General features: G+C 36.2%; 1 protein-coding gene across 8 annotated transcripts in view; it reads right to left on the reverse strand.

Annotated features, from left to right (window-relative positions):
* The window catches only part of nell1 (neural EGFL like 1), a 697,019-nt gene that overhangs the window by 502,110 nt on the left and 180,733 nt on the right, over positions 1 to 14,176 (reverse strand). For all 8 annotated transcript variants that reach the window (XM_062967797.1, XM_062967796.1, XM_062967794.1 and 5 more), the window contains exon 5: positions 7,229 to 7,325. In XM_062967797.1, coding sequence (XP_062823867.1) covers positions 7,229 to 7,325 — 97 coding nt within the window. The remainder of the gene's footprint in view (positions 1 to 7,228; positions 7,326 to 14,176) is intronic.

Below are 14,176 nucleotides of genomic sequence, written 5' to 3' on the forward strand. Positions count from 1 at the left end.
TTTGACTACCCCATTGTCCTCTGTGCAGGGAAATATAAAACTGCATGAGGTGCATGGAAATATACGACGGACATTCAAGGCAACTGTTGATGCCTTCTTCTGCAGAGCAGTTTTTCTTTAAATATCATCTTTTGTCAGTAGAAGAATAAAACCAGATAAGTTCCTCAGCTTTCAAATGAATGGAAAAGTCTTGCATGAAGACTGCCTATATCCCAGTTTGTTTATTATTTTACACAGCCTCACACATGCACTTAGAACAGCCATATTCAAAAAGTATCTCACATATACACACATTTTATGTAGTGATGTGGAACGCGGGAGTTCTGACTGCAAGATGAAGTGTATTGTCAAGGCTATCCTTTGACAATAAAAAAATGGCTTGATCAAAAATTACAATAGCTACTTGTAGTTAGGCTGCAACAGAATGGTTGCTACAGAGCAGATGGATGGCATGGTATCTTACTCAAAATACTGAGCTTGTGCTATAAATAAAATATAGGCGTTCGTGCTTCAAGCTTTGCTAATGCAGACATTTAACATTTATGCGTTCATTTTCTTAGGCAGCAGAAAGTAATCAGCAAGTACCACTTCCTGCTTGTTATTTCAAAATCAAATATTAATTGAAAATATTAATGTCAATAACAAAATCACACTATGCATCTCAAAGAATATGTATTAACCTTTGCATCTGTGAGAATAATGGAGCCATTTGAATAATGAGAGATGACACTATCATTGGGTAAGGGTAACCTTTGAAGCAATCATTAATATGATTCTGAAAAGGATGGCAGGTGAATATTCTATCAATATGTAAAAACTACACAAACATCTTGAACAGCTCAGTGAGAAAAACCTATAAGAATAAAGAAAAAAGGAGTCTACCAAATATAACTGTGCATGTAATTGATGCAGGTATCCATAATGATGTGCATCCTACTCAATTCAATGGGTATTAAGGCTACATTCAACTGGTTACAATAGGCCCTTTGTATCTGCTGCCCCCCCCCCCCCCATGGATACCAAATTCCATCAATACTCAAGTCCCCTATACAATACTACAGTAAAATGGTGTCCTTATATATAAAATGGCAAAATAAATCATGGTTTGTTGTTTGGATTTCTAAAAAATATTTTCAAGCCATGGGTGGTTGAATCTATAATTAAAGAATCCATGGAAATTGAAGGCTGATTGTATATATAGATGGCTTTTAAGATGGAAATGTTTAGATAATCTGTATTTCCATACTAAATGAATACAGAACAGGGATTAGTTTTTTTTTAAAAAAAACTCCCTCCAAATTTTGGTCTTTCCTCTACCAGCATTAATTTTGAATTTGCTTAGTATTTTGAGTTGGAAAAGAGCAATGGCAACAGTTAGCCCATGTCTGTGTGCCACCTACAGATCAGTTAACTGCTCACTACTTTTACAACATGACCTATATAGCTTTAAACTGTGTGCTTTTCTTGTTATGCAGACTATTTAGTTATTTAATAGGCAGTTCAATTTCACTTTCAATTCAGATGCAGTGGTGGTAGTCATGCAACTATAAACAGCAGCTTTAAGGAAGGGCTAATAAAAATAGCAGTATTAGCCTTCTGTGACAAGGAAAGTCAAGCTGCAGTCTGTGCTTTGTCTTTGACTTCCATAGATGATGGCAGAAACAGTAGCTCCAGTTATACATTGACTGATTCTTTAAGCTCGCATTTTGTGAAACAAGTCTTGTTATGTCAAGGTCCTGCACTGGAGATCTCACCTCACACAATATGGAATGTTCACACTGATGTGTTATGTACACATATATCATTATTGGTGTTTTTGTTGTTGTTACTATCATCACTATTACTACAGTATAACCCCCTGTAGCAGATACATTCCTGAATTGATTCGAGTTTAGCATTTGGCTGAATTTCATGCTGAGAGGGTGGGTAAAAGTGTGATTGTCCAGAGCAGTTTGTAGGGCAAAAGGAGTTGAGTCCCACCCATGAGAAAAAGTGGGATAAAAATAAATATACATACATAAATAATAAAGGAGTTACTGGTAAGTGAGCAGTTGGATCAGAGGGGAAATGGGTTTGAATTATGGCTGTGTCTTCATGGTAGGAAAGGGAGTGAGGGGTCATGGCTATTGATGCAAAAAGACTGTGTAGCTTGTATGTTTGGGGCAGGGCTTCTGATATTTAATTTTTCCGCCTTCATGGGCATTCTGCAACCCTAGCTTCCATGAATGTACAGGGTTGACTGTATATACTCATGTATACGTCTAAACATTTTAGTAAAAAAATCAACTTAAACAACCTGGGTAGACTTATCGGTGAGTCAATGTGTTAACTCCTAGCAAAAAGGGGGCCATTCCTTTCTCTGATTAGAGCGGTGAAAGGTGAGTGATTAGTCCATTCCAAATTAATCTAAAAGAAGCACCATTGAACTCTACCCTTTCAGTGCTCCTGTGGAAATTTGAAGTTGCAGATAATAGCAAAGTCATTGAAATGAATGACTTCTAGCAGAAGTTGATCATAAAGTCATTCTGAAAGACCTAGAATACATATAGGGAGACCTCTCTAGCATTTCTAGGTCTCCATCACATCTTTATGGTCAAAGCACACACAGAAATATACTGGAGGACCTAGAAAATTATCTCAGTGATCCCTTGAAAGGAAGCACTACAGAGACGTTGCTGCCATTTTCAAACCCCACAATTCAAAATGACCACGACTGGCACTGTGGTAGAGATCCTAAGGCAAATCTATCACTATGTTTTCTTGGCAAAATTTGTTCAGAGGAGGTATGTCTTTGCCTTCCTCCAAAGCTGAGACACTGGCCCAGGATCATCCAATGAGTTTCCATGTTCCCTGAATCCCAAGGTTGTAGTTCAATGCTCAAACCACTAAACACAATAGGGTCTCATTTCCAATCATAGAGTGTATTTAATGCCTCAGCAAAATACATACTCTGGGATATTGTCATAGCAGCTAAAATAGGATCATATCAGTGTTTAGTATGAAGGAGCCCTTCAAGAAAATATTCCGAAAAATGTTGCACACCCTAAATTTCCAATAGCTTAAAACTGTCTACATGTTATTAGCTTTTTAAAAAGGAACTAAATGTTAAAGAGGCAAAGCTCTTGACACTGATATACAACAGCTCAGAGATTTCCTTTTACAGAGTTACATTTTTAACTTTATAATAAGTTACAAGGAAGAATTAAATATTAACAAAAGGGAAGCAATGGGAATTTTACCTCTAACAGCAAAAAGGGAATACTAGATTATATTGTGGTATGTATATTGCTTCCCTTTTAAGGAGAATTTCCTGTTAAGAACTAAACAATAAGATGCTCAGGGAACAAGCTACCAAATTACACCATTACACACCTAATAAATTTAAAATAACTGTTATTAGTATAATGTTTATAATAATATTCAGAGATATTTAAGATACAATTTCCAGTTTGACTTCTCTATGGATACAAAAAACAAAAATACCAATTCTATCTTGTAAATATTTCTATTTCCCCTCTTTATGGTTACAATGTTTACATTGAGGAACACGGGGTTTTCAGTTAAACCACTGAAACAAATTTTCTGTGAAAGGAAATAAGAAGATCCCGCTGAGCATTCAGATGGAAGGATAGGAAGTGCTTGTTCCTTATAAACAATTAAAATAGTCAGCAAAAAAAATGTAAAAGCTGTGAAACTTACAAAGAGGCTCAGAAATAGAATCAATTATATGTGTCTGCCCTGCAGACAGTCAGTAAAATATTCAGGCATACATAGAGCAAACAAAGCCACTTGTCAACTTTCATCATTATCAATAAAAACTGGCAGCTTATTATCATATCATTAGCTATCCTGCTGTTTCCAAAATGTTAATGTGGAGAAATATTAATTTACAAATGCATAATATCCCTCAGTTCTTAGATTCTAGCTGTCTATATCAAATAAAAATTTAAAATGGGCAAATTTTAAAACCAGTGTAGCTACTACTACTTCTCGGTGTGTGCTATGGGCCCATAAACATATGTTTACCATCTGTAGGATTATGAGAAGCAGCTGAGGTTCAAAAAACTAACAGATGTAGAATAAATAATGCCATCAATTTCACTTTACAGTGTCGGTTCTGCTGTTAAGGAAATAAATATCAGGTAAGAAGGTCTGTACTCTACCTTGTTTAAACTAAAGAAGGAGAATTGATCCTACAGACCCCACTACCCAGGAAAAAACCACCAATGGAAATAAAGAAGACTGTAAGACTGAGGAAGCACCCTGGAGTACTGCTCCCATCAGGAACTATCTATCCACAAGGTATTTGAAGCTGCTCCAACTAAGCAGACTCTTTCTACATCTTCTAAGGAAAATAGTGATTAAGAGGAAAACAAGAGACAGTAGCAAGAAACACTACATAAGTATAAGACGAGGGTGGGAAATGCAGCAGCTACGGGTCAAATTCAAAAATAAAAATAGATATCAATAAAATTACATTATTTGAGGCATCAGTAGATTAAATGTTTTTGAATATTTATATAAAATTGTAATTTAAGATAATAATAAGACTTTAATAAGATAAGACTGTCCAACTCCGAATACCTATATACTCAAGTATAAGCCGACCTAAATAGAAGCCGGCCAGGACCCTCACTCGAGTATAAGCTGAGGGGAGCTTTTTCAGCCCTAAAAAAGGGCTGAAAAACTAGGCTTATACTCGAGTATATACAGTAATAGTCCCTGTGTTGGCCTGGTCTCATCAGTTCAGGGCACTTCAGTTTCAGAACATAAAGACAAATTGGAAAGGTTTAAAGAAGAATGATAAGAGGTATGAAGAACTCAATGGGAACAAAATTTTGGGCATATTTAGTTCAGAAGAGAAGACTGAGGGGTGACATGATTGCTCTGTCTAAATGTTCAATGATTGTCAAGAGATGAGAGAGCAGGCCTGATTTTTCTGTAAGTTTCAGGAATGTAGATATCAACTGAATGTTGAAAGGAAATTCTTTACAGTGAGCGCAGTTCAGCAATAGAAGCAACTGCCTATAGAAGTGATGGAATCTTCTTTGGCAGCTACCACTTGGGGATACTGTAGCTGGATTTCCTGCATCAAACAGTAGGTTGGATCTATTGCCTCCCAGACCCCTTTCAACTCTATGATAGTATCTTTAAAAAAACAAGGAGGGAGAGACATTATATCAGAACATAATAATATTCTTATATATTGGAAAACTTAGGCAGTTCTATATTTGTTATTATAATTTTATTAGCTCTTGCAATATTATCCTAAAGCAGCATCTTTAATTGTCTGAACTACTGAATAATTTGAAGTGCAGTATTTTAATCTCACAAAAGAAAAGGTACTCACACTAAAATACTGCTGAAACTCTTTATTCAAGGATGAGCAAGGAATCAGACTTTCAGAGAATCAAAAAGTATTCTCTAATCAGCATTTTTGCCATGCACACCATCAAATCATATGTTGGAAAAAGAGAAATTCACCACAAGAGATGCTTATGGAGCTGGCTGCTGTGCACTTCCAGTCTGATGCAAGGTGCTTGTGGTAGCCTTTAGGAGTGTGCAATTCAGCACAAAACCATGCTGTTTTTTAGTCCATTTTCAGTGAACCCCTCATTTTGTTTACTGAGAAATTGGGTAGAGGGGGTGCCGTTTTCATTCAGGAAAGATTTGACCCATTGGCTACAATGGGGAAAATTTAGAGGCTTGTTTCTCAGTCATTTTTAGGCCTATTTGCATGAAACCTACCTCAGTTGTAGACCACATTTACAACTGCAGGCCTGCCAAGTTTCATAACAAATCACTAATCATCTAATATTTTAGAATTATTTTAAGTTTTTACCATAACATTTTTAAAAATATGACAAACCAGAAGACAGGGTTCTGGGAATTCTAGTCGCCGGTTGTGTCCATTCTCAGCCAATCAGAGCATGGACACAACTAGGCCTTTTATTGGCTGAGAAACAGAGAGAGAGAAACTCCAACTCCCATCATGCTCCGGGGGGATCTCAGAGGTTTTCCAATGCCTGCCCCACACAAGTGCTGATGGGAAAGTCAGTTCCCAGCAGGGCCCTCTCTGGACGAGGGGCTTAGGGAAGTTTTCCAGAAGAAAAGGATGCTGCTGCTGGCAGAAGAAAGAAGAGAAGCAGCCCCATGGCTGGCCTCTTTCTCAGGTACAGTGCAGTTAGCCCCATCATCTCCAGCCCAAAAAGTCCAGCCCCTCCCATATTGTCTTCGGTAAAATATAAATTCTATCATTCTGGAATAAAAACAATAAAAATTAAGAGTGTGGATTTTTAAAAATGTTGGTGGGTGAGACTGTAAAAGAGCTTTACTTTTTACTAGTATATAAACTTGAAATTAATTGGGCAGAATGCCCTCCCTTCAAGACTGTTGCATCAGATGCAACTTACTCTGAGCTTAAAAGGATCACTACCATGAAACTGTGTTCTTGTTTGCTTATGCTGATACAGGTGTGGACATGGGGTTGCTTTATGACCATGTAGGGAGGTAAATAGGATTTTATATGTATAAGCCCAACTTCTAGCATCTTTCAGTAACCTATCCTTGCAAAATCTCATAGAAAAAAACCCTAAATAAAATAAATCTAACTTGAGAGTAAACAAATAGGAAATTTCAACTGATTCATAGTTTTTATAAAGTATGGCTCCTATATCTGCTGGAATACATATACTCAAAACTGTAGATAATATTGACCCCTATTATATTAAGGACTTTCAGCCCAAGAATACTATAAAGCAACACTGTAGGGCCTAGAAAACAACTAGAGGGAACTTATTCAGTTAGATTTAGATAAATGAAATGTTCTCCAGATACAGGGTTGCACTGTAGCATTTCATACCCATAATAAATCAGAGACTACAGAAAGCATTAAACAACAACCCCACACTGGAATCCTAGATAGGGGTGCTGAACTATAGTTCTTATTATTCCAAACCGTAAACCATGAGGATTGTAATACAACTCATCTGGAGATGCCAGATTGAGGCAGGCTACTATAGGATTCTATAGACAATTGGTTTCATGTTCCAATATAAAGATATATCTTATGTAGAAAGCACTAAACAGAATCAGTACAAATTGAAGCATGCACAAACAATTATAACCATGAAGTATCATCTTCCTATAAACACAAATGGATAGGTATTTGTAGAAAATGCATTACTACATTGTACTTTATTTATTTATTTCTATCTTGAATATTTACCTTAAAGAATCCATGTTTCCTGTTACGTTGTCCTAGCCATAAATTGCTTCCTGGTGTCAAATTAGTTTCTGGAGGGTCTATAACACGTTCATAAATCCTGTGAAATAAAGTGGCATTTTAGCCAAACAGTGATCATTTTATTTCCTCTTTAAATATCTGTAAATTTAAAATTTAAAATATAAAACTGACATATCAAAAACAGACACAAGTTTCTTAAGGCAAATATAACCATGCATAGCTTGTTCTACTAATTTTGCACCTAAAAAATGGGAACCCAAGATGCCTCAAACTTTTAGATACAGCTAAATATAGTATGATATAGACAACTTACAATCCAATAAGTTGAGTTTTTAAAAAGAGATATTTCATACTATATCTATTCACCTGAAATAAAATTAGACTGTAAGAGTTAACATATTCATAGTGCCTGTAAAAAGCTATTATTGAAATTTTATCCCTAAGATAAGAAACAATGACTTCAATAGCAGGATATATATTTAAAATTGAGCAGAATAGTAGTCTCAACCCTGCTGACAACAATAATGTAGGATCTACAGATGGGACAGGGACAAGGTAGACTGCTACTATAAGCCTCCATGAATAGAAAATGCCACATGGGTCAGATTTTGGATCAACCCCATAACACTTGCTGCTGTATTTTAATGTTCCTGTGTTACAGGGGCTTCCAAAACTTGAAAAGGAGCACTAAGGAATCACTATTACACATTCAGATGGACAAAATAAATATAGGGTACTTTCATTTAGATATAAAAAAACATTATTTGAGTCAGTTAGAATGAAAAACACACACTACAAGCCGACATTTAGGATTTTACATTATGATTCTGTGGAGTTTATCTCTATAATGTCATGGTGAGTCACAATTAAAAAAATTATTAATACCTCAGGAGAGAAGGATGAAATCAGAATTAAAGAAACCCTTGAAAATGCTAAGGCAATTGCAGAGAAGCTAAATGAAATCCTTTCCCTCTGTTTTCACATCTGAAAAAAATACAGCATATACTCATGACTGAACCAATGTTTCTAAAAGAGGCTGAGCTTAGGCAAGGAGTCATGAAAACAGAATAGATTCTAAATTCTAACAAAGATCAAACAAGTCACTGGGTCATAATGATATCCACCTGAAAGATCCTAAATCATTCAAAAGAAAAAAATATTGATATAACTAAAATATGTAATATTTCTCTAAAATCAGCCTCTGTATCAGAGGGCTCAGGAATGGTCAAATTAATTCCATTTTCTTTGCAGCTAAACCACTGGGAGTCTGGGTGAATTGCAAGTTCATTCAGACATATCGGGGAGCATCAGTTAAAGAGTGCATACCCTGGGCCACCAGTAAGCAGTGAGATGGCAATCTGCTCTGTATCCACACCTTTCTAGAGTTTTTCCCTATCCTGGTGGCAGTCGCCTTGTGGACAGATCTGTTCAGGGACTAGAATATGCATTTCTGGTGCAATTACCAGGTGGTGGTCAGGGCAATCAAATCATTTTTTTAAAAAAAAATCTGATAGGATTAGGAGGTTAGTGTTGACATGCTTGGCCACTAACATTAGCATGGTATATTACAGGTCTGAACAATGAAGGAGCAGATGTGTTGTCCCATTTCCAGTAGGACAGGAATTTTCCTCACTGTTCATGAACTGAGTGCTGTGGCTTTTAACTTGGAACATGTTTTGATGGATTTTAACTATGAATTTGAATGGAGTACGTTAACATTTCATCTGCTTTCCAGCTTGCTTTCTAATATATTCAGGCCTAGACTTGCCAAAACTAATCACTGGTTTTATGTTAAACTTTGTCATTTGTTTGGAAGCACAGAGATTTTTAAGACGCTGGAATGCTATCTGATTAGTAAGGATGTTTTAAAAGAAAATCACTGCTTAGCTGTAACAAGTAACATAAGCCAGGTATAAAAGAATATATTTTCCCAAATAGATTCTGATGAGAGAAGGAAGCAGATAAAATAATGCAGATTTTAAAAAGATTAGGAAATGAGGAAATCCAATATTGTATAATGTTTTTATTCAAAAACATATACTTTAGAAACATTAACTAAGATCAAAAAAGTCATTCAAATAATTATGGAGAGTCACTGCTTCCCTGTAATAAATTCTAATTCTTCAGACTACTATGATAAAAACATATTCAAAGTTGCAACTATTAAAATTGTTATGAGTTCTCGCCCTTGCTCCATAATAATCTGTTGTATTCCCCCCCCCTCCCCCGGAACTAATTTAATCTTTTGGAGCAATAAAACCAATTTTAATTCTCCAAACTTGCATTTCGGAGAACAAAAAAAGATGGAAAATATATTATCTCTATCAATATTTTCAAATATAAGTACTTCATTTTGTCAGCAACAAAAGAACAACTAAACATTATTCAAATAAAGTACTATTTTAAGTGCCTGAACAAGACCTTTGACATAATAATTGAAAATGCAACCCACTGAACAAGGGACTGAGATTAGACATTCCATTCTGGTTAGAGAGTGCATATATTTTTATTAATGACTTAATATTCTTTCTAAAAGATGTTGCACCTTTTGACACTATTGGCCAATATTCCACAAAGAATTCCATCTTCTGTTAAAAGTTAAAGCCCTGAAGCTAAAACAAAGAAATATACTGCTCTCACAACACTATTTACAAGGGAGTATTGGATTTTTAGTTATTTGACCGAGCAAGGCTCTATAGGGACTACACAATATCTGCCTCCAATGACATAAGAAGAATGAATTTTTCAATGTAAAAGCACACAAATCGACATGTATTATGCTGCAGCTCAATACTGCAATATAAGGAAGACAAATGAGGCACAAGCCCAAATGGGTTCTCTCTGGCTTTGTTGGGAATCAAACAAAGACACTGACCTCTTCGGAAGAAACATGCTACTACCCCTCTTTCCTGGCATCCTTTCAGAAAAAAATCCCATTCATAAATTAATAGGAAGCACCAAAGGATTCTTTTTTTCCCCTCTAAGGCCTTGTCTACACCAACTGCATAATCCAGGACCAAGGTGGAGCATTATATAATAATAATATTATAATAACTTTATTTTTATATCCTGCCTCCATCTACCCGAAGGGACTCGGGACGGCTCACATGGGGACAAGCCCGATCAACACAGTTAAAATATAGCATCGGATTCATTAAAAAAAACATAATAATAAAACAAAATAGGCAACACACAAAATAAAATATATTCTACACCGGCCCTGGAATGATGCCCTGCACTGGCCTTGGAATGATGGTACTGGCAGCCAAAACCGAACCCTCTGCAGTGCTGTGTTGTTGGGACAGAAATGCACCCGTCTCACTGGGCTATTTTTTTGCCATCTGTGTCTCCACCACCACTCCTCATAGAGTTCCCTGGCCATCACCTGTCACATCTGATGAGGTTATAATGCAATCAGCAAGGAGAGAGCAGAATGATCCCCTCTTTCTTGCTGATCATGTAGAAGCCTCATCCTGACATTTGGTGATGCAATGGCTAGGAACTTGCAAGGACTTCTAGAGGTTGGAAGGATTGGTGCTGGCAACATACAAATGACCTCTCCCTTTCTCTGTATTGATCAGTGGTGGTGGTGGTGGTGTGTATATAAAAAAATGGGTTGAAACAGATTCTACCCAGCTGTCAGATAACTAAAAAAAATGTACATATATTCTAGGATTTCCTTCAATTTCTGGAATATCCTTTGGTTTTATATCTGTGTGTCATTCTTCTCTTATTCCCTTTCTGAAGCATCTAAATATTTTTTTTCAAATCAACCATATGTATTAAATTATTTAAATACATTTCTGTTCCTTTTTCCTTTATTCAGTAAGTGATATTTAGAATATCACAGATGTTGATTGTGATATTCTAACTTAACTATCCTATAATTAACTCTTTAAGAGCAACAGAGAAATGCTATGCACTGGCCGTTGACAGTAGTAGATCTTATAAAACATGGTGGTGGTTATACTGATCTATAGGCTTGTGCAATTTGTTCGTATGTTCGTTAAATTTGGATCTAATTTGGATCTAAAGCACTTTTGAAGTGAGTTCTGACCACCTGCTCACTGCCTTCCTAATCTTAAGAATTTGAATCAAAAGAAGCCTTCAATTCTTAAGTCTCTGATGTCTTCAGATGTAGCTGTGACCAAGCCCCACTAAGCAGTGAAGCCAAACATCAGGGCTGATGGCGGAGCAAAGGGGAGGTGGAGGCATCATTCTTGTAGTCTTTTTTTAAAAAAAATGTTGTTTTAAAAACTCTGAAAATTCCCAAAAAATCAGTGGATGATGAAACATTACAAAATGTGATAGGCCAAGAGTGATAAATATTTTCTACCACTGTAGCAAGTTTCACCCCAATAGCTTTAAAAATGAGAGAGAAAGGAGCCTCTGAATTTTCCCCATTTATAGTAATTTAATTGGAAACGAGGAGACGCCACATGCCTGCACTGAACTACATTTCCCAGAATGCATTGGGCTGGAGGAGCTATCTGTGGCATTGAGAGACAGTCTATTTATTATAATATATAGTATCATGGAATCTGCAAAAAGGAGTTAAGGAAATAATTTTATATAAACCTGTGCAAAGTTATGTGGTTGTGTGTCAATATGAGGGAAGCTAAACCTGTGCCTCTCAGCCAATCAAGGCTGACAGAGGAGGGATGGGGAGACAGAGAGGATCTTTCAAAAAAGAGGTTTTAAAAAGCTTTAATAATTCCCTAAAATTCCATGGATAAGCGAAACATTATGAAACTTGATGGGCAAAGTGTAGTAAATTTGTCCTACTACTGTAGCACGTTACACCCCAATAGCTTTAAAAATAAGGGAGATAGCAGCCCCTGAAGATTCCCCAATAGTAACAGAGGAGCCATATGCCTGCTTTGAAACTACATTTCCCAGATGTCCCAGTTCCTCTCTCCTCTTAACATTCCCCACCCCCTTTTGTCCTCACTCTTTCCTTATTAATAACATTGACCATCTTGATCAAACTTGGATATTGCTTAGCCATAGGTGTCCTGGTTTTCATCTTTGAATTCTTGGAGGGTATGAGAAGTTTAGAGAGAGAGAGAGAGAGAGAGAGAGAGAGAGAGAGAGACCACATGGTGTAGTGTTGTGGTTTGAGAGTTGGACTATGATTGTGGCTTGATTCTCCACTCAGTCATGGAAACCCACTGGGTGATCTCGGGCAAATCACACACTCTCAGCCCCAGAAAACCCAATCAAACAGAAAATAACACTTTCAAACCAGGAACAGATTTCCTTATTTAGAGGCTGATGGCCATCTGTCAGGAGTGGTTTGATGGTGTGCTGTGATTTCTGTTCCTGGTTGATAAATGTCATTTCCTGTTGGATCTGTCATTAAAACATTGCAAAACTTTATTACACTGCGAAAACTTTGTCTTTGCACAAAGGACATCGTCCTATAAATAGAACATTATGGTTTCTTGAGTCTCTCTCCAAAAATTTAACAAAGTTTCAGCCACAAAAACAATGTTTCTGAAGTGCAACAATGACTTTCAAAGTAAAGACAGCCCCATAAAACAGGAAATAACACTTTCAAACCAGGAACAGATTTTTGTTATTATTTTTAAAAAGTTTTTTTAATAAAAATTTTGAAATTTTGCCAAAAAAACTGAGGATAAGGGAAATGTTCTGAAATTTGGCGAGCTAACAGTGGTAAATGTGTTCTGCCACTGTAGTACGTTTCATCAGTATAGCTCAAAACATGAGGAAGAGAGAACCTCCTCAAGTTTCCCAATTGACAGTAATGTTTTCATTCATGCGCATGCGCGTCCGCCATTAACAAGGTACATACAATGATTCAGAAGTTTCAGAAAGTTTCAAACTTTTTGCCTTCAAAATTTGGAAATGACTTTAGAAACAAAGCACCAGCGCCCCCTACTTTCGAATAGAGTTTAGAACCATTTTTTTCTGGATCGCACATACCTACTGATCTAGTATGTTGAGCCTAATAATATATGCAAGATATGCACTCATATGCACCAATAGTATATAGAAAATTTATTATTCCTTCTATAAATGCATTAGCATTGTTTACCAGTTGCTATCTCAATGCTGGTGATCTGCAACTGCTCATTTTATCCATTAAAAGTTTCCAGAAGCTATGGCAAAGATAGCATGTTGTGTCCTTGTAAAGGATCTAAAACTCAGTCACTGGGGTGTCCATAGCAATTATTTAAGGTGGCCAAAGCTAACCCTAAAATAGTAGTTCAGCTATCATTACAAAACAGCTCCATGTGTTGTTATTTAGAGATTTAAGACTGTCCATGTATATAAAATGTCACATTGTATAAACTAGCTATAAAAGTTTCCTTTCTTAGCTAAAAAGAAGCAAACAAAGGAAGCAGTTTATGTGTATGTGTTCTTAGGTACTTCTAATGTTGCCATTTTATATTCTTATTGTATCGCATCTATTTTATTTTATTTTAGCTGTTGTAAATTAATTTAGAAAATTTAAAATAAATGAAATATTTTTAAAACAAAAACAAAAAAAGAGGCTAACACCGGTAGCAGTGAAAGTGGGTTTTCAAAAAATGAATATATGCATCGTTCTTGCCAGCTTTATAGGACTTATTCCTACTATAAAAAGGGTCAGCAGTAAAATTTATAAATGACATAATTCTGTCAAATATTTCTCCCTAAACAATCCCCTAAACTAAGGGGGTGATATCAATTGCATTAAACACGACACTAAACTCTTTATATATTTAATACTGAAATACACCAAAACCAAAAATCCACAAAAGAACAATACCTTTATTGGCCAACCACAATGCATTCACTGGCTTCTTCAGTGACTATATGGGAAGTAGGGGTAAAAGCCAAATGCAGGTAATAAAATTGCAACTCCATTAGCAAAACAAAAGTAACTTCTGTTGAGAACCAGGCTGTCCCTGTCCTCCACTTAAT

This window comes from Anolis carolinensis, chromosome 1 (assembly GCF_035594765.1).
Source record: "Anolis carolinensis isolate JA03-04 chromosome 1, rAnoCar3.1.pri, whole genome shotgun sequence".
Lineage (NCBI taxonomy): Eukaryota > Metazoa > Chordata > Lepidosauria > Squamata > Dactyloidae > Anolis > Anolis carolinensis.